Source organism: Monodelphis domestica, chromosome 4 (assembly GCF_027887165.1).
Source record: "Monodelphis domestica isolate mMonDom1 chromosome 4, mMonDom1.pri, whole genome shotgun sequence".
NCBI lineage: Eukaryota > Metazoa > Chordata > Mammalia > Didelphimorphia > Didelphidae > Monodelphis > Monodelphis domestica.
In genome coordinates, this window is record NC_077230.1 from 418991409 (window position 1) to 419011023 (window position 19615).

The 19615-nt window shown below is 60.1% G+C and overlaps 2 protein-coding genes across 5 annotated transcripts in view; both read left to right on the top strand.

Annotated features, from left to right (window-relative positions):
- SPTBN4 (spectrin beta, non-erythrocytic 4) overlaps positions 1-11523 on the top strand; it is a 59835-nt gene extending 48312 nt beyond the window's left edge. For both annotated transcript variants that reach the window (XM_056796189.1, XM_056796190.1), the window contains 11 exons: positions 271-651; positions 4531-4775; positions 4937-5075; positions 5207-5291; positions 5751-5947; positions 6036-6682; positions 7435-7522; positions 7794-8071; positions 8886-9059; positions 9495-9537; positions 10391-11523. In XM_056796189.1, coding sequence (XP_056652167.1) covers positions 271-651; positions 4531-4775; positions 4937-5075; positions 5207-5291; positions 5751-5947; positions 6036-6682; positions 7435-7522; positions 7794-8071; positions 8886-9059; positions 9495-9537; positions 10391-10552 — 2439 coding nt within the window. In that variant the 3' untranslated portion in view covers positions 10553-11523. The remainder of the gene's footprint in view (positions 1-270; positions 652-4530; positions 4776-4936; positions 5076-5206; positions 5292-5750; positions 5948-6035; positions 6683-7434; positions 7523-7793; positions 8072-8885; positions 9060-9494; positions 9538-10390) is intronic.
- A 184-nt stretch (positions 11524-11707) lies between these two features.
- On the top strand, positions 11708-19296 carry SHKBP1 (SH3KBP1 binding protein 1). Of its 3 annotated transcripts, XM_056796196.1 has the most exons (18): positions 11715-12250; positions 12431-12484; positions 12619-12664; positions 12749-12822; positions 12926-12984; positions 13343-13423; positions 13771-13932; positions 14055-14145; positions 14517-14707; positions 15112-15227; positions 15749-15836; positions 15990-16106; positions 16345-16515; positions 16795-16950; positions 17471-17567; positions 17789-17967; positions 18529-18646; positions 18858-19296. In XM_056796196.1, exons 1-18 carry the CDS (start codon positions 12054-12056, stop codon positions 19087-19089), a joined length of 2229 nt encoding a protein of 742 aa, XP_056652174.1. In that variant the 5' UTR covers positions 11715-12053; the 3' UTR covers positions 19090-19296. The 3 variants fall into 3 exon arrangements, with proteins under 3 accessions (XP_056652175.1, XP_056652174.1, XP_056652176.1); XM_056796198.1 differs by lacking the exon at positions 12926-12984 and having other exon boundaries at positions 11720-12250; XM_056796197.1 differs by lacking the exons at positions 12926-12984; positions 14055-14145 and having other exon boundaries at positions 11708-12250.
- Positions 19297-19615: the final 319 nt, after the last annotated feature.

Below are 19615 nucleotides of genomic sequence, written 5' to 3' on the forward strand. Positions count from 1 at the left end.
TAGAGTGGGCAGGTGGGTGGCGGGACCCCGACACGAGGGTTTGCCCCCCCTTCCCTCTTGGAGCTAAGAGGGGGCATTCGAGGAATCCGCTAAGCCGTGGATGCCCCCCTGAGAGAATGACGATGGCGACAGGTTCCCCCGGAGGGTGTCGGGCTGGGAGGAGACGCCGAGTCAGACAGGGCTCAGAGCGCGCCTGCCTCTGCCCGCATCCACGCTGGGGGCCTGGAGAGGGCACTTTTAGAGCCAGAAGGGGTCCGCCTCCACCCCCAGGTCCTGCAAGAAAAATTCACAGAGTTTGCCAGCGAGACGGGGAATGCCGGGCGGGAGCGGCTGGCCGCCGTCAACCAGATGGTGGACGAGCTGATCGAGTGCGGGCACACGGCCGCGGCCACCATGGCCGAGTGGAAGGACGGGCTCAACGAGGCCTGGGCCGAGCTGCTGGAGCTCATGGGCACGCGGGCCCAGCTCCTGGCCGCCTCTCGGGAGCTCCACAAGTTCTTCAGTGATGCCCGGGAGCTTCAGAGCCAGATCGAAGAGAAGCGGAGGAGGCTGCCCCGGCTGACTGCGCCGCCAGAGCCCAGGTCCAATGCGGGCAGCATGCAGCGGGCACTGAGGGCCTTTGAGCACGACCTGCAGCTGCTCGTGTCCCAGGTGAGGCGCCCGGACAGGCTTGGGTTCAAATTTGACCTCGGACCCTTCTTAGCTGAGGGGCCTTGAGCAAGTCATTTAACCTTCATTGCCCAGCCCTGACCACTCTGCCGCCTTGGAAGCAATATGCACAGAAGGTAAGGGCTTAAAAGAGATAAAGGGAGGAGGCTTGGGCTAGTTGCTCTCCAGGGTGCCCCCCAGCCCCCAGCTCTCTATCCTGTGGCCCCATTTGGAGATATCCAGACAGCCTGATCAGAGGCTGGTAAACAAGCCTCAGAGAACCCCAAACCTGGACAGAAATGCCTCGGAGCCCCCTGGGTGGGGCCTTCAGGGCCCCAGAGCTGCCGTTTAGAGTGGCTGCAGCCCCAGGGAAGAGGCCGTAAGTCGAGGCTGAAGAAGAGGGATTGCCCAGGAGCCCTTCTGAGTTGTACCCACTGGGGCCCTCCCTGGCCAGGCCGGGGGGAGCTCCTCGAGGGAACCCGCTCAGGGACGCCTGGGAACTTTGCCACGTCAGCATCTCCCCTAGTTACCGAGTAGAGCTCCCCGAGAAGAGTCCCAGCCTTGTTTCAGCCAACAGGAGGGGAGAAGGCATTTGTCTGTTTCCGGGGCCCCGGACATTCAGTTCTGCTAGGGTGCGGAGGACGATGCCAAGCCCTCGGAGAGGTGCCCAGCTCAGATGCCCTTGTGGACGTCCTAGGCTGGCAGAGGGCTGAGGCCCAAACTCAGGTCACTGTGTACACACACAGCACACTATGTGATCAACACGGAGCCAAGCCTTAGACACCGATGCCGATGGCGAGAACAACGGCTAACACTGATTTACAAACATTGTCTACCTATGGGGAAGAGGCTGTGGTTATCCCTGTTTTACAGATGAGGAAACCGAGGCAGGTGGAAGTTAAGTCAATCCACCAGCTCATTAAGTGCCCACTAAGTGCTATGGATACAAAAAGAGACAAAAGATAGTCCTTGCTTTCAAGATGCTTACAGTCTACAAACATCCAAAGCAAGTCATGTGCAGGATAAGTAGGAAATAATCAACAGAGGGAAGACACTAGAATTAAGAAGGGTTGGTGAAGGCAAAGGAAGGAAAGAAGGAAAGGAAGGAAGAGGGACAAGAGGGAGGGAAGGAAGAAGAGGCAGAGATATATAAAGAGAGAGGAAGGATGGAAGGAAGGAAGGAAGGAAGGAAGGAAGGAAGGAAAGAAGGGAGGGAGGGAGGGAGGGAGGGAGGGAGGGAGGAAGGAAAGGGGAAAGGAAGAAGGAAGGAAGAATGGAAGAAAGGAGGGAGGGAGGAAGGAAGGAAAGAAAGGCAAGAGGGAGGGAAGGAAGAAAAGACAGATATATAAAGAGAGAGGGAGGAAGGAAGGAAGGAAAGAAGGGAAGAAGAGGCAAAGATAAAGAGAGAGGAAGGATGGAAGGAAGGAAGGGAGGGAGGAGGAGGAAGGGGGAAAGGAAGAAGGAAGGAAAAAGGAAGGAAGAATGGAAGACAGGAGGGAGGGAGGAAGGAAGGAAAGAAAGGCAAGAGGGAGGGAAGGAAGAAAAGACAGATATATAAAGAGAGAGGGAGGAAGGAAGGAAGGAAAGGAGGGAAGAAGGGCAGGAAGGAAGAAGAGGCAAAGATAAATAAAGAGAGAGGAAGGAAGGGAGGGAGGAAGAGGAAGGGGGAAAGGAAGAAGGAAGGAAAAAGGAAGGAAGAATGGAAGACAGGAGGGAGGGAGGGAGGAAGGAAAGAAAAGCAAGAGGGAGGGAAGGAAGAAAAGACAGATATATAGAGAGGGAGGAAGGAAGGAAGGAAAGGAAGGAAGAAGGGCAAGAGGGAAGGAAGGAAGAAGAGGCAGAGATATATAGAGAGGAAGGATGGAAGGAAGGAAGGGGGAGAGGAAGAAGGAAGGAAAAAGGAAGGAAGAATGGAAGGAAGGAGGGAGGAAGGAAGGAAAGGAGGGAAGAAGGGCAAGAGAGAGGGAAGGAAGAAAAGACAGATATATAAAGAGAGAGGGAGGAAGGAAGGAAGGAAAGGAGGGAAGAAGGGCAGGAAGGAAGAAGAGGCAAAGATAAATAAAGAGAGGAAGGAAGGGAGGGAGGAAGAGGAAGGGGGAAAGGAAGAAGGAAGGAAAAAGGAAGGAAGAATGGAAGACAGGAGGGAGGGAGGGAGGGAGGGAGGGAGGAAGGAAAGAAAAGCAAGAGGGAGGGAAGGAAGAAAAGACAGATATATAAAGAGAGAGGGAGGAAGGAAGGAAGGAAAGGAAGGAAGAAGGGCAGAGATATATAGAGAGGAAGGATGGAAGGAAGGAAGGGGGAAAGGAAGAAGGAAGGAAAAAGGAAGGAAGAATGGAAGGAAGGAAGGAAAGGAGGGAAGAAGGGCAAGAGAGAGGGAAGGAAGAAAAGACATATATAAAGAGAGAGGGAGGGAGGAAGGAAAGGAGGGAAGAGGGGTAAGAGGGAGGGAAGGAAAGAGGCAGAGATATATAAAGAGAGAGGAAGGATGGAAGGAAGGAAGGGAAAAGGAAGGAAGAATGGAAGGGAGGAAGGAAAGGAGGGAAGAAGGGCAAGAGAGAGGGAAGGAAGAAAAGACAGATATATGAAGAGAGAGGAAGGAAGGAAAGGAGGGAAGAAGGGCTAGAGGGAGGGAAGGAAGAAGAGACAGATATATAAAGAGAGAGAAAAGAAGTAAGGAAAGGAAAGGAGGGAAGAAAGGCGAGAAGAGGGGAAGGAAGAAGAGACAGAGACTCATAGAGAAATACAGAATCTTGTTCGTGGAACAGCCAAGAGTCCAGTGCCACTGGATCAAAGAGGATGTTTCAGGGAGTAAGGCATAAGAAAACTGGAAGGGTAGGTTGTGACTTGCCTAGGGTCATATAGCTGATAAGTGTCTGAGTCAGGATTGGAACTCAGGTCTCTCTTACTCTAGGCCCAATGTTTTATCCACTGTTGGCACCAGGACTTTTGCAGTTAAAGGCTTTAAAATGGAGAGAGAAAACTTTCCAGGAACAAGGACTCTATTGCCATTGTTCCGTCATTTTCAGCTGTGGCTCACACTTCGTGTCGCCATTTGGGGCTTTCTTGGGGAAGATCCTGGAGTGATTTGCCATGTCCTTCTCTAAGGAGTAGTAATAATAACACCACTTATGCAGTACTTTAAAATTCGGGCAAAGTGTGTCATCGTTGTTTTTTCTTAATCCTTACAACAGCCCCTCACGTTATGAAGTGGGTGGTGTTATCTGCATCTTAGAGAAAAGGAAACTGAGGCCCAGAGATTTGCGGGGTTTTCATCGCTAGTAAAGCATTAGAAGCGCTATTGAGAGCCGGGCCTCCTCTGACACCAAGCCCACTGCTCTTTTCCACATTCCATGTGAAGGGACAGCTGGGTGGCTCGGTGGATAGAGCACCAGCCTGGAGTCAGGAGCACCCAAAGGACGGACAGCTGAGCTCAAATTGGCCTCAGAAACTTCCTAGCTACGTGACCCTGAGCAAGTCACGTAATCCTGTTTGCCTAGCGCTGGCCTCAGACACCAAATGCACTGCTTTCTCCCCTCATATCCCATGTGAAGGGGCAGCTAGGTGATGCCCTATGCCCAGAATGCTGGGTCTGAAGCCAGGAAGACTCGTCTTCCTAAGTCTAAATCCAGCCTCAGACCCTTCTTAGCTGTGTGACCCTGAACAAGTCACTTCACCGTATTGGCCTCAGTTTCCTCCTCTGTCAAATGAGCCGGAGAAGGAAATGGCAAACCGTTCCGGTATCTTTGCCAAGAAAACCCAAATGGGGTCACAGAGAGTGGGACACGACTGACATGACTGAACCGTGGGAGCAGACACAGAGGCCAGGAGGGCTGCTTGGAGGAAGGTCCTCACCCAGCACTCTCCCCGCCGTCCTCTTGCCAGGTACGGCAGCTCCAGGAGGGGGCCGCGCAGCTTCGGACCGTGTACGCCGGGGAACATGCCGAGGCCATTGCGGGCCGCGAGCAAGAGGTTCTCCAAGGCTGGAGGGAGCTGCTGGCCGCCTGTGAGGATGCCCGGCTGCACGTCAGCTCCACGGCAGATGCCCTGCGCTTCCACAGCCAGGCCCGGGACCTGCTGACCTGGATGGAAGGCATCGTGGGCCAGATCGGGGCCACGGACAAACCCAGGTATGGGCCTGTGCTGAGGGCCGCGGGGGTCAGAGCGGTCCTGGCCTGGCCTGCCCTCACCAGCCCGTGGGAGGAGCCTCGAGGCAGCCCAGCTTGGCCCAAGTTTTCCTCCCATCCAGTGGGAATTGGCTGCTCTTTCCTGAGCCCCTCTTTGTCCCCAGGGACGTGTCCTCAGTGGAGGTGCTAATGAACTATCACCAGGGCCTGAAGACCGAAATCGAGGCCCGTGGCCCGGAGCTGGCCTCCTGCCTGGAGCTGGGCCGTTCGCTGCTGCTGAGCAAGAGCCCCATGGCAGATGAGGTGGGGAGGGGCCGGGGGGGCGAGGGGGACCCCCCACTACCGCACCAGGGTTTGGGGCGCGCGGGGAGTTCTGGGGGCCTCGCTCCCTCCCCTGACTCTTCCCCCTCGACTCCCCCCCACAACCCCTGCAGATCCAGGCCCAGCTGGACAAGCTAGTGACTCGGAAGGAGGCGATGACGGATAAGTGGGACCAGCACTGGGAGTGGCTGCAGCAGAGTGAGTGGGCCTCGGAGGCTCCCCTGTGCATGTCTGCTCCACGCTGGGAGAGCTGGAGGCAGAGCCCAAGCCGGTGGTGATGGGGGGAGGTATTCGGGGGTGGGTAAAAAAGGGGTCACCGTGTGAGCTGAACAGGATACTCTTCTGGTGGGGGGCGCCCCAATGACTGGGGGGAAACAGAGGCCTGCGGCTTCGGGGGGTGCCTGGGCATGGGCCACGGTGAGAGGAGGGGAGGCCCCAGCCATACTACGGATGGGGCAAGCCCTGGGCCTCTTCTCCCAGTGCCCCCTGGGAGGACTGGCAGGCCCTCGTATCCAGGGGAGAGCGGCGAGGGAGGATGGAGCGGCTTGGGCACCTGGAAGCCTCCATCTCACCCCCTGTGGGGTGGGATGGGGCAGGGCCGGAAGTGAGCCCCCCATCCCTCCCTCCCTCTCTCCGGCCTGCCCCACGCCCCCTCAGTGCTGGAGGTCCACCAGTTTGCGCAGGAGGCCGTGGTGGCCGACGCCTGGCTGAATGCCCAGGAGCCCCTGCTCCAGAGCCGGGAGCTGGGCAGCAGCGTGGACGAAGTGGAGCAGCTGATCCGGCGGCACGAGGCCTTCCGCAAGGCGGCTGCGGCCTGGGAAGAGCGCTTCAGCTCCCTCCGGCGCCTCACCACGGTCAGCCTCCTCCTCCAGTCCTCCTCGCCTCCCCCTCAGCAGTGTCCCCGGGCAGGATGGCCTGACAGCCTCCCTCTTCCTTCCCCAGATAGAGAAACTGAAGGCTGAGCAGAGCAAGCAGCCCCCCACCCCCCTCCTGGGGCGCAAGATCTTTGGGGACCCCACAGAGCTCGCGGCCAAAGCGGCCCCGCTGCTGCGGCCTGGACCCTATGAGCGTGCCCTGGATCCACTGGGCAGGAGAAGCCCGGAGCCCCTGGCTGTGCCTGGCCGACTGGACTCCCCCCTGGCTGAGGGCCGAGCCAGGGTGGCCTACGTCCGGCAGGAACTGAAGCCCGAGAGGCTACAGCCCCGGCTGGACCGGCTCCACGAGGGCCTAGGAGAAGCACTGCCTGCCCTCGGGCTGGGGACCGGGCCCGGGGTCGGGGCTGGGGCCGAGGAGGCCCCTGGACCTCGGAGGGAGAGGCTCGAGACCCGAGGGGCGGCCCCGGTGGAGGTCACGGTGGAGCGGGGCCGGCCCGAGCGGCAGGTGTCTGCCGAGCTGGAGGAGCTGCCCCGGCGGAGGGTAGAGAGGCATCCGGAGAGGCAGGAGTCCGTCGAGGCAGAGCTCAACCCCGTGGCCAGCCTCACCCTGGGCCGCTACGAGCAGCAGGAAAGGCGCAGGGAGCGCAGAGAGAGGAGGCTGGAACGCCAGGAATCCAGCGAGCAGGAGACTCCCCGGACGGACCCTGCCAGGGGGTGAGTAGGACGCCGGGAGGGGGAAGGCCTGGGCCTCCCCCGAAGAATCGTGCCCAAAGGAAATAGAACTCTGCAGCCGCCACTTCCAGGAGGGGCACCTCTTGGGCCTCAGTTTCCTCATCTGAAGAACAAGAGGGCCGGTATAGATAGCTTCTACTCCGACCTCTGCTTTGGGGTTCCTCGGGTACACGGGGAGCGCCAGGCAGCTGAGAGCTGGGGCTCAGGAGTCCCTGCTCCGCCTCGCCTCAGCCCGCCCTCAGCTGGCCTCCCTGGACACGTTTTCTTTCAGCCTCCCCCAGCACTGGGTCCGAGGTTCCAGGCATCCCTTAAAAGCCTGGGGGGGGGGGCAGGGGCAGCTGAGCCCCAGGCCCGGGGCCGGAGGTCCTGGGGGCCAATGTGGCCTCAGACACTTCTAGCGGGGTGACCCTGGGCAAGTCACTGAACCCCGTTTGCCCTTTGGACGCGAGCTGTTACAGAAGGGAGGTTTGGGTCTTTCAGCCTATGAGCAGGGCCATCGGGGACACAAAGAGCTCACATTGTTGTCAGGGGAAACAACATGGACACATTGAGATACGAGATAGCAGCGTAGGGGAGGCCGGGCACTGGGCGAGAGAGGAGGGAGCCAAGAGGAGGACGCAAGTCGCTTTGGGGGGGAGCCTCCCGCAGGGGCCCCGGAAAGCTGAGCCGGGGGGGCCAGGTGACCCGGGAGCAGGAGGCTGGAGCTCAGCGGTCCCCCTTCTCCTCTCCTACAGGAAGGCCACCCTGGCTGACATTGTCGAGCAGCTCCAGGAGAAGGAGTCAAGCCCGGGGCCTTCAGCCAATGCCACTGCCACCGTTGGGGTAAATGCGGCGGCCAGGGAGGCCTCGGGGTCACTACCCACAATGCCCAGGCTCCAGAGGCCACCCCTGTCTCCCCAACAGCCCACCCTCTCTCTTGCCCCCTTCCCCCTGGCTGGGAAGCCCCCTGGCCTGGGAGTTGGGACATTTGGCTTTGGTCAAAGTGACCCCCCCAACCTGAGCCTCTTCCCCTCTCCGGGCCTCAGTTTCCCCAGATGACTGAGTGGGGATGGGGAGAACTCTAAAGCCCACAAGGCTTCCTTTGCTCCCCCAGCCCTCGATCCCCCAGTCCCGGGAGCTCCCACCCTCATTCCCTGAGCGGATGCCCCGACCTGACCGGCCCCGCGCCCGCGACCGGCCCAAGCCCCGGCGGCGTCCTCGGCCCCGGGATCCCAGTGGTGAAGGAGGTGGCGCCGGGAGGAGGTCTCGATCTGCCCCTGCCCAGGGCACCAGCGCCCCACCACCCCCGCCACCCAGCCACACAGTGCAGCGTGAAGGCTTCTTGCTCCGCAAGAGAGAGCTGGAAGGGCCCAACCGCAAGGCTTCTAACAGGTGCGCCAGGGGCAGGGATGGGGCCCTCCGGACAGCCTGAGTCCTGCCATCTGAATGGGCAGACGTTGCCCCCCAAGGAGGGCGGGTGCTTCTCCTGGCCCCTGACTCCCCCAAGGGCGAGTGGGAATCCTGAGTTGAAAATTCAGCTTCAGATGCGCCCTAGCTGTGTGACCCTGGGCAAGTCACTTCCCCTAGTTGGCCTGGGTCTTCACCCATCAAACGAGCTGGAGGAGGGATGTGGTAGACCATTCCAGCATCTCTGCCAAGAAAACCCTCAAACAACAATGGGGTCAAATTTTAGTCCTAGTCCTCAAAGCATCACGGCCCTGCCTCCTGTCTCTTCATCCCCTCACCCATGTTCTCCAAGTCATGAATCTAAGCCCTTTGGGCCGGGGGAGCAGGGATGGCTGGACCTCGGGCCCCGACACCCCCCGTCTCACCCCCTCCTTATTGGGGAGCTGCAGTGCATTTAGAGCGCACCTCCAAGATTCTGTGATTCTGAGCAGCCAGGAAAGGGAATGAGCTGCCCATCCCTACAAGTATTCACGGAGAGGGGAAAATATGGTGGCAGGGTGCCCTTTGAGGGTCCCTTCCAACTCTCCTTGTCTGTGGTTCTGGAAGGGAAACTGAGATTCCTGACTGAGGAAATGCAATTCCCCACTCCCTTCTCCTCCCCATTTCTCATCACGGGATCCTAATGCTCCCAGGGCAGACCCGGGGGAAGATGAGTCTGGAGCGACGGGCATCGGGGAGGCCAGGAGCCCGGTCTGGGCCTCCCGAGACCAGGGACCTCCCCTGTGCCTTCCCTTCTCAGGTCCTGGATGAATTTGTACTGTGTGCTCAACAAAGGTGACCTGGGATTCTACAAAGATGCCAAGGGCCCGTCATCGGGGGGCACTCACGGAGGGGAGCCCCTGTTCAGCCTGCACAATGCCATCTGCGAGGTGGCCAGTGACTACAAAAAGAAAAAGAACGTCTTCAAACTCAAGTAAGCGGAGGCCGGGGCCCCCGGGTCCAGCCGGAACTCAGGCCCAAGCGTGCCTGGGAAAGCGGCTGTGTATTTCCTGCCCCTTGGGGCCACGGAGTCCGATTTGGGGAAGATACCGTCTGATTCAGGTCTGGCCCTGCCCCCGGGAAGCTCGGAGTCTAGTCAGAGGAGCAGGTGCAAAGGGGCTAGCGTGGCCCATGATGCTCGGTGGCCAGAGCTGGGAGATCCAGCGCCCCATTGGGGGAATCCAGGAAGTCTTCATGGAAAGGTGGTTCTTGGGCTTGGCATTAAAGGCTGGGCGTGCGCAGGATGAGCTCCGAGGGCCCCTCCCAGTTCTGCCAGCTTTGCCAGGCCCTGGTTTGGGGTGGTGGGTGACCTGCCAAGGCCACATCCCCCGGCATCCCCAAACTTTGGCCTCCGGATTCCTCCCTACAGGACCCATGATGGCAGCGAGTTCCTTCTCCAGGCCAAAGATGAGGTAAGAGACAGCCTTTGTTTAAGAGTAGGAGGATGGGGCCGCGAGGCAGCACAGCGGAAAGGGGGCTGGGCCAGGAGTCAGGAAGAACTGGGTTCAAATGTGGCCTCTGGCACTTCCTAGCTGTGGGCCCCTGGGCAAGTCACTTAGCTCCCATGGCTTAGCTCTAGCACTCTTCTGTCTTGGAACTGAGATGTGAGAAGATGGGGTTCAAAAAATAATAATAAAGAATGCATATGGGCTGGATGGGGCAAGACCAGGCTGGGAAACAATTTGCCTAGAGCAAAGGTGGAGGAACCTAAGACTGAAAAGGAGGCTGGTTTCACATTATGAAGGGCCTTGAATGCCAGGCTAGAGAGTTAGTATTTTTTCCCTCATGTGAGAGGAAGCCTCTGAAACGGAGAATAGAAGAATGATACGGTGGGGCTTGAGCATTAGGGAACTGATGCTGGCATTTGTGGGCTGGAGGAGGGCAAGGTGCATTGGGCAGCCAGGAAGACTGGAGGCAGGGAGGCCAGTAAGAAGGCTATGGCAAGTCTAGGTACTGAGTGTCATGAGATGCCTGTCCCTTCCGCCCTCTCCCATTTTTGCCATGCCTGGACCCATTGGTCCAGTGTTATCTTATCTTCATTCTGGCAAATGGGGCCCTGGGGCAGAGGGGGGGCCCTGGGGCAGAGGGGGGGGCCTGGGGCAGGGGGGGGCCCTGGGGCCGAGGGGTAGCCCTTGTGCCCAGACGGGAGCCATGTATGGAGGAGGATTCTTGGCTCTGGAAATGGGCAGGAGGGGTAGGAGTGGGTGAGGGCCTCCTCGCCAGCCTTTACACCTCCGTCACCAAACGGTCCTGCCCCCCTCCCAGGAGGAAATGAAGGGCTGGCTCCAGGCCATGGAAAGCTCGGTGGCGGAGCACGCGGAGATCTCCCGTTGGAGCCAGACTCTGCCCACCACATCCTCCACGGACGAGGCTAACCCGAGGCCAGAAGGCCCGGGCCCTCGAAGAGCTAGTGGCCGCAGGAAGTGACCACCACACAGCTGTCTTCCCCGCCAGCCACCTTCCTCCCCTCTGCCTGCCTGGGCACGGAGCCACTTCGTCTTTCTCCCTTTGTGGACATGGAGAGATGCCTCCTGGGCCTGCCCGGTGGCCCCAGAGACCCCTGGAAACCGCCGGTGGGAGGAAGGTCGGGTCCTCTCCCAGGACGGGTGGGGGCCTCGCTGGGGAGGCCTGCCCTCACAAGCCATATCGCTGTTCCTGCCCCTTCCCCAGGGCCTTGGGCTTCATTTTTTTTTATGCAATAAATGAGGTGGGAGGGAGGGGACAAGGGGAGTAGTGAGTCAGAGGGGGGCAGGGGAGAGGAGAGCCACCTGAGCCAAGCCTCCCTTCCCCTGGCCCTTCCTACCGGGAGGGGCCGCCAGATCTGGGGGAGCAATAAATCTCTCCCCGCCCCATGGTTTTTCAGGGGACAGGGAGCCCAGTGTGTCAGGAGACAGAGGCCTGTGGGGGCCCCCGGGAATGCAGGGACCCCCATGGGGCAGCCAGCCCAGGGTGCTGGGGGATGCGGGGGTGCCCTCCTCTGCCTTTACCTCACTTCCAAAGCTGCCTTGTTCTGCCTCTGGGCCCAGCTGGGGGAGGGGGGGAGAGGGGACCCCGAGCCTGAGCCCCCACCCCCCACCTCCTGATGCTCAGCGCCATCTGGTTCCTTTTGATCTCAGTTTGTGTTTGCAGCCTCCATCCTTCCACGGCCTTCTTCATCCATTGGTCCTCTCTCCATAGACTGGGGGGAGGGTCTCAGGCCCCGCCCCCCAGGCGTGGGAAGGGGAGCTCCTGAGGCCTGCCAGTCACTGCACGGCTGGGCGCCGCTCTCCCCGCCCCCCACGCTGGGCACCGCTGGGCACGTCCCCAGCCTCAGGAAGGGGCCCGGCCAGGGGCAGGGGGAGGGCGGCAGAGCCCGGCGCACTGTATGCACCTTTAATAAACCCTTGTTCTGTCCAGTCTCGGCTTCTCCATTGCTGCCCCGTTTCTTTGGGTCGGGGGTGCCTGGGGGATGGGGTCCGTGTGGGGAGGGGGGAATCTGGCCCCGCGCCCATGCCCTGCACCCACCCTCTACCACCCCCGCCGCCGTGTGGGACCCCGAGCTCCCCTGCCGTGCTGAGCTCAGAGGCTCCCGACTCCAATTAAGCAGGCCCGGCTCAGGAGGGCACGGCCTAGGGTCGTGGCACCTTTTCTGGAAGCTAGAAAGTTTTCCGGGCATTTCCCATCAATAGCCGTACGAGGTAGGTGGTGCTCATCTTGTCACCCATTTTACAGAGGAGCAAACTGAGGCCCCTGCGGAGATCAAGGGTCTTGCCCGAAGCCATGGGGGCTCTTTCTGGAAACCCGGGCCAAGCAAGGGCTAAGCCCTCGAGCCGAAGGAGAGGTCCGGAATAGTGAGCAGCTTTAGTGTAGGGAACCGGACAGTGTCCTGGGGGCTCGCGGCCCTTTAAGAGGCGGAAGCTGCGGGCTGGACGGGCGGGGTCCCGGACCAATGGTCGGTCGTGTCTGGGAGGTGCCGGGCCAATCGAAGGGGATGGAGGCGGAGCCTGGAGGGCCCGGAAGCTGGCGCGGCTTGGCCGGAGCCATGGCGGCGACGGCCCCGGCGGGGAGCCTGGGGGCCGCAGGGGACCCGGGGCGGAATCGGAGCGCCCCCGGGGAAGTCATTCACCTGAACGTGGGAGGCAAGAGGTAAGTCCGAGCCCCGGCCCCGGAGGGCCCATTCCCGAGTGGGAGGTCCCGGCGGGCATGCGCCCCGCACCCTTCTCTGCGCCCGTTTCTCGGAGGAGGAGACTGAGACCTGGCGGGCCCCTCCCAACCCCCAGCCCTGCGACCCTCCCCTCGCTAATGCCCCTCCTCTCTTCTTCCCAGGTTCAGCACCTCCCGCCAGACGCTCACCTGGATCCCCGATTCCTTTTTCTCCAGGTGACTGGGGGCGCAAGGGAATGAATGCCCCCTCGGGGACCTGGCACCCCCACCTCCCCTACCCGCACCCCGCTCTGCCCTCTCGGGGGACCCCCCACTCAGACCCTCACCCCCTCCTTTCTGCTCTCCCACAGCCTCCTGAGCGGGAGGATTTCCACCTTGAAGGATGAGACTGGAGCCGTGAGTTCGAGGGGCCCGCTGGGAGTGGGGAGGGGCCGTGGGGACATAGTCCTCCCTCTGAGCTCCTCTTCCCATCTCCCCCAGATCTTTATCGACAGGGACCCCACGGTCTTTGCCCCCATCCTCAACTTCCTGCGCACCAAGGAGCTGGACCCCAGGTAGGCGCCTGGGGGAAAGGGTTGGGCATCACCGCCCCGCAGCAGAGCAGGGGGAGGGGGGAGGGGACCCTTGCCTCGGCCTGACCTGCCCCTGCCTCATCAGGGGTGTCAACGGCTCCCTTCTCCTGCATGAAGCCCAGTTCTACGGGATCACCCCTCTGGGTACGTCGGCTCCCCCCCCCTCCCGGCCCCACCCCTCAGCAGGCATTTCTAAAGCATCTCCACTGTGCCAGGCACTGGACTGCTGCAGAGAAGGCTAGGCACAGCCCCAGGGGGCTTACCCTGTATCGGGGCTAGAGGAGGGCAGGGATTTCCAGACTCTTCCTGGGGGAGTGGGGAGCTCCCTGTTAGACTAGGAAGCAAGAGCTACCCAGGCTGAGAGAGCACTTGGGGTTCAGATAATGTGCTTGGGTGGGGGGTGTGGAGAAACTCCAGAAGAAAAGGATCCAGTGGGTCAGAGTGAGCCCAGGAGCCTTTGTGAAGGACACCTCCTCCTCCCACGTCTGCCATCCCTCCCTAGTTCGACGCTTGCAGCTCCGGGAGGAACTGGACCGGTCATCCTGTGGGAATGTCCTTTTCAACGGATACTTGCCCCCCCCAGGTGGGGCCTGTGGGGGTTTCCGCTCTTCCCTGGGTAGATGGGAGCCACGGATGGGTCTGGGGAACAGTTTAGAAAGTAAAGGACAGACCAAAAAATGGCTTCTGGCAGTGCCTCCAGCCCCTTGTGTCCTGTGCCAGGGGTACTGATGGGAATCGGAGTCCTGGGTGGGATGAGAGAGGCAGCTCCCATGAGGCCCTCCTGGGAGGAGCTCACTTTGGCCATTTGTAGAGGACACGAAGGTGGCATCAGGCCGAAGGGTCAGCCCAAGGGGCAGCCAGAGGAGGGTGTCTTTGAACCGGAGATAATGGGGGACTCACAGCCACCACTGCCATCCCCTCACTTTCTAGTTTTCCCAGCAAAGCGGAGAAATCGGCACAGCCTAGCAGGGCCACAGCTGTCGGGCGGCCGACCGGCCCCCGTGCGCCGCAGCCACACCATGCCCCCCAACCTGGGCAATGCTGGGCTGCTGGGGAGGCTGCTCGAAGACAAAGCGCCCGTGCCCTCCTCAGGTACCTCTGACTCCTGCCCCCAGGGCCCTGCCGCTGTGCCACAGATCCCCGCGCACGCTTAAGTCACATGGGCGCTGGGCACTGACCGCGGGCTCCCTCTCAGCCCCTCGTGCCCCCCGCAGGGTCTCCAGACGAACCAGGCATGGTGCGGCTGGTCTGTGGTCACCACAACTGGATTGCCGTGGCCTACACGCAGTTTCTGGTGTGCTATAGGTGTGACTGCAGAGGCTGGAGGACGGAGATGGGGTGGGCATGGCCAGAAAGGAAGTCAGGCCTGGAGGTTGGAGGTTTAGGGGTAACAGTCAGATCCAGGGAGTCAGGACATCTGGAGGTGGGAGCCCTGGGGAGGGCGGGGAGGGCTGAGGGGGGTGATGAAGGAGCTGGGGCGTCCTGGGAGGTATCAAGAGACGGAGGCAAATAATGGACTCTCTCAGTATGGAAGGAGGGAGGGGGAGTGAGGGGGAGGGACTAGAGACAGCAGAGTCATGAACCAGACAGACAGACAGACAGAGAATGCACGTCTGTGTGTGTGGACACGGGTACAAGTGAGTCTGGGTGGGAATGATACTCTTGGCGCCCTCCAGGCTGAAGGAGACGTCGGGTTGGCAGCTGGTGTTCTCTAGCCCAAGACTGGACTGGCCCATCGAGCGCCTGGCGCTGACTGCCCGTGTTCCTGGTGGCGCCCTGGGCGAGCATGACAAGATGGTGGCTGCAGCCGCCGGCAGCGAGATCCTGCTCTGGGCCCTCCAGGCTGACGGCAATGGCAGTGAGATTGGTGAGGCCAAGCTGCCTCAAGCCAGGCCCCTTCCGCTCTCTTGACCCCTCTGCTCCCTTGGCCTGTCTCACACTTCCGGGGCCCTTTGCCTCATCCTTCCCTACAATTCCTTGCCCAGCCTGTCCCAGGAGGTTCTTTTTCTCCTCCCAGGGCCCTTCCCCTAGTCCAAGCCTTTTCTGGCTGCTCCGTCCCTGACCCTTGCCTTTAGACACCCAAGTTATGGGCTTCCTTGACCTTCCCGGTGGACTGAGTGGGGTGGGGGGTCCCTACTTCCTGCGCTGCCTCCTCATTCCTGTCGTGTCTCCTCCCTCTTGCTTTCTCTGGGTTGCCTTTAAAGGGAGGCAGTCCTCAGACTGATAAGCACACCGTCCCCTCATCTTTTCCCCCATCTGTCTGTCGGCCAGGCGTCTTCCAGCTGGGCGTCCCTGTTGAGTCTCTGTTCTTTGTGGGAAACCAGCTCATTGCTACCAGCTCCACAGGCCGCATCGGGGTCTGGAACGCAGTCACCAAGCATTGGCAGGTTTGCAGGACAGAAAACCATCTCAGAGACAGACCTTCATATTCTCCCTCTCTGGGTGCTCAGCTCTATGCCAGCCCCTGGGAGAGGAGAATGGAGGGAACCTCTCAGCCAAGGCTCTGGGCCAAGAGTGATCTAGAATGAAGAGCTCACTGGGGTACTGGAGGAAGATGGGAGGAAAGGGGAGAAACCCAACCGTCCCTAAAGAAGAGGAGAATACGGAGTGGGCAGAAGGCCCAGAGGATGGAAGACCACCCGAGAAAAGGGGAGAAAGTACCTGGATGGTCCTCAGTCTCCTCTTGTGGATGTGACAATCTCTAAAATCCTGTTGTCCCTTGGAAGGAAGGAAAAAAGGAAAGAAAGAAGGAAGAAGGGAAGGGAGAGAGGGAGGAAGGGTGGACAAAAAGGGAGGGGAGGAAGGATTATTTAGGACCTACTATTGGTTACCCAGGGCCTGGAGAGCTTGCCCCTTCCCTTCCCTGCCTGCCCATCCCCCTATGCCCACTTACCCTTCTCTTGCCCAGGTCCAGGAAGTACAGCCCATCACCAGCTATGATGCTGCTGGCTCCTTCCTGCTGCTCGGCTGTAACAATGGCGCTATCTACTACCTAGGTGAGGCCCCAGGCCCCTCTGCCTTCCCTGGCCACCACCTCAGTCGTCTGCCTGCTGTTGGGGTGCTCAGAGCCCTCCCAGAGCTGGGTTTCTGGCGGGAAATGGTGGTGCAGTGGCTTCTCCTTGAGAGCCCTTGTCCCCTCCATCCCCCAGATGTGCAGAAGTTTCCCCTGCGGATGAAGGACAATGACCTGCTAGTGAGCGAGCTGTACCGGGACCCGGCCCAGGATGGTGTCACCGCACTGAGTGTCTATCTCACACCCAAGACCAGTAAGCTTCTCCCTGACCTGGGCTCCTCTCTTTGAAACTCTTCTCCCATCTCTGCCCCTTCTGCCCATCTCCTCTGTTCCTCCCTCTGCTGGTCCCTTCCCGTCCCACATCTCCTTTTTCTGTCTTGATCCCCCTTCTCTGCCCCTTCTTCCCCCACCATCTCCCCTATTTCTCTGTCCCCCACCCCCCATTCTCAGGCCTCCCCATCGCTGACATTGTATGTCTCCCATGGCCCCAGGTGATAGCGGCAACTGGTTAGAGATTGCCTATGGCACCAGCTCTGGCGGGGTTCGGGTCATCGTGCAGCACCCAGAAACCGTAGGCTCGGGGCCCCAGCTTTTCCAGACTTTCACTGTTCACCGCAGTCCTGTTATCAAGATCATGCTGTCTGAGAAGCACCTCATTTCTGGTATGGGGGGCTCAGCTTCTGCCCCCTGCCAGACAAGGCTTAGACTAGACCATGGTCTGAAGCCCACAGGCCCAGAGAGGAGGCCTCAGGAAAGGGGATCAGGTCCCTAAGGGTGGGTGAGAAAAGGAGGTCAGGCCCTTGGGGGATCGGGGAAGGGAGTCAGGCCCCTGGGGGAGTCTCAGGGAAGGGGATCAGATCATAGACGCCTAAGGGTGAAGGGAAAGGGCTCTCCAGTCTCCACTCTGCTGCTCCCACCATTGACCTGTCTTCTCTCTCTAGTCTGTGCCGATAACAATCATGTGCGGACTTGGTCGGTGACCCGTTTCCGGGGCATGATCTCCACCCAGCCAGGCTCTACCCCTCTGGCCTCTTTCAAAATCCTCGCACTGGAGGCAGCTGACAGCCACGGGGGCTGTAGTGCTGGCAACGACATTGGTGACTGAGCTCCCCTGCCCAGGGCCCCAGCTCATGATTCTCCCCTCCCACCCCCCAGCCTTGTTTGGTCAGCTCCATTCAGAGCCTTTGACCCCTCTGTCCCTGCCCCACTGCTCCATCCCTCTGTCTCTCAATCCTTTATCCTTCTACCTGCCTTTGGTTCCTCCATCTCCTCATCCTCTGCCCCCTCCCCATTAGCCCTTCCCCTCTGTGACTATGAGAGATATCAAAATGGGAGGATTCTCTGTTCCCGATCCTTCCATCCTTCTGTCTCCCTGTCCCTTGTCCCACGAGGCCGCCATTTCCCCCATTTATTTGAACTTCTCTTCCCCTCAGCTGGGGGATTCCCTCTACCCCAAATCCTAGGTCCTGTCCCTCATCCCCTGACTATGGTTTGATCCCTCCAAGGAGGGGCTGGTCCCCACTGATGCTAAGGAGAGTTTGGGGAGTGAGGATGGGCATTGGAGGGTCCCGATTAGACACTTCAGAGACTGGCAGTGACCCTCAGGGTCTTGTGCAGGCCCATATGGGGAACGGGACGACCAGCAAGTTTTTATCCAGAAGGTGGTGCCTAACTCCAGCCAGCTTTTTGTGCGGTTGTCATCCACTGGCCAGCGGTGAGGCTCCCGTGGCCCCTTACCCTGCCCCCTTATCCCCCTTCCCTGCTCCCCCTGAGTCCCAGGCCATGGCACTGGGAAAAACCACATTCTAGGCCAAGGGAGCCTGTGAATGGGTGAGAGGGAGTAGCAGGGAGAGCCCAGGAGAGGGAGTCCAGGGAGGGGCAGTCTGGCTCCTGGGTCCCACAGAGAGCGAGCCCTGCCCCCTCCGCTCGGACCAGGGTGTGCTCAGTGCGTTCTGTAGACGGCTCTCCCACGACGGCCTTCACAGTCCACGAGTGTGAGGGTTCCCGGAGGCTGGGCTCACGGCCCCGACGCTACCTCCTCACCGGCCAAGCCAATGGCAGCCTGGCCATGTGGGACCTTACCACAGCCATGGACCGGCTGGGCCAGGCACCAGGTAGGCCTGCCGCCCCTTCCCCTCATCATGGTGGGACTCCCCCAGGCTGCTCTCCCTCCCTCCCCCCCGAGTCCTGGACACGGAAGTGTTGGTCAGGCAGGTCCAGATTCTAGTCGTGCCACCTGTGAAACCTTGGGCACGTGGCATCTTGTCTCAGCTTTGATTTCCTCATGTTGAGGATGAGAGGGTTGGCCTAGAGTAAGGATGGTGAACCTTTTAGAGACTGCATGCCTGTGCCCCTCCCCAGACCCAGTGCCCCCCCGCCCCCAGATGGGGGAGGGAGGAAGCGCTCTCATTGGGCTGCTGGGCGGGGGGGGCGGGGCATGTGATGAATGTCCTCAGGTGCATGGAGAGGGGGCAGGGAGCAGCACCGGCTGAGGCCCTCTAGCTTTCCAGCAATGACTGTGGCGGGAGACTGCATGCCCACAGAGAGCACCCATGCCATAGATTTGCCAATATGGACCTAGAGGATCTCTGCCATCCCTTCAAGCTCTGACCCTCAGCTCTGCTAACCCCCTGTCGCCCTCTACACCGACCCTGACCCAGTCCCTGTCCCTGCAGCAGGCGGCCTGACGGAGGAGGAGTTGTTGGGACAACTGGAACAATGTGAGCTGGCCCCTCCTGGGCCCACAGTACGCAGCCGGGCCCCCAGTCCTTCACTCCGGACTTCCATCTGCAGGTATCTGGGAGGGGCTGTGAGGACGGGAACGGGGAAGGGCATGGAAGGCGCTCTCAGGGGTGCCTGCACTGAACTCCAACGGGGATAGCTCCCAGGGCAAGGAGTTGTGTGTACTTAATTGAGTCTCATCTCTGATCACAGAGGGAACAGGGGGAGGACAGGTGATTTCCCACGTCTTTACTGACTTGCATTTCTACCCCCAATCCCACAGCCTCCAATCAGAGGCTAGCATGGATTCCAATCCCAGTCGTCGAGGCAGTCTGCCTCCCCCCCAGCCAGAGGCCCGGAGGCGGGGGACTGGTAGCTTTGTGGAACGGTGTCAGGAGCTGGCCCGGAATGGGCCGGAACCCCGACGGCCCCCCACCCCAGCCCCCAGGCCTCACCCAGGCCCTGGGGGTCCCCTACTAACTCCCAAAGCTCCGCTCAGTGAGACATCTTTCTGAAACTGCCTGGCCTACCTAAGGGAGGTCTTGTGAGGTGCCTTCAAACATCTGTCCCCGTCTGTCTGTGCATTCGCCTGTCCTCTCTCCATCACCCTGGCGGCAGGGCTGGGGTTCCCATGGAGCTGACACTGTTACAACCCTGCCATAAGAAGCCAAAGCCATGCTGTGTCCCCGCTACTACACCAATAAAATATTCCCATTATTGTCTCCAGGGCTCCTGTCTCTCATTTCTCCCTGGTTTGAGCTCTAAGCTACTGCTTGCCTCAGCTTGAACGTGCTGTGTTCCCCAGCGATCTTCCCTACAGCTGCTCCTGGGGAGGTCAGGTCTGGCCTGTGGGAGCTTTGAATGCTAGGCCAAGGAATCCAGCCTGGATTTGTGGGTGATGAGAAGCTAGAACGGCACCTGAGGCAGGCCTGAAAGAATGGGCCTCTGTCATTTCTTCTTTGAAATCCCCCAGAGAGCAGGAGAAAGGTCCCAATTTTCCCCCAAAAAAGGAAGAGAGTTGAGCTTGCAAATGACAGGTCA

Bases quoted from the DNA above. Each gene is read 5' to 3' on its own strand.
- SHKBP1 (XM_056796196.1), top strand. From the start codon at position 12,054: ATGGTCGGTCGTGTCTGGGAGGTGCCGGGCCAATCGAAGGGGATGGAG. The intron at 12,485-12,618 runs GTGACTGGGGGC...GCTCTCCCACAG, and splicing joins CCCGATTCCTTTTTCTCCAG to CCTCCTGAGCGGGAGGATTT. The intron at 12,665-12,748 runs GTGAGTTCGAGG...CATCTCCCCCAG, and splicing joins TGAAGGATGAGACTGGAGCC to ATCTTTATCGACAGGGACCC.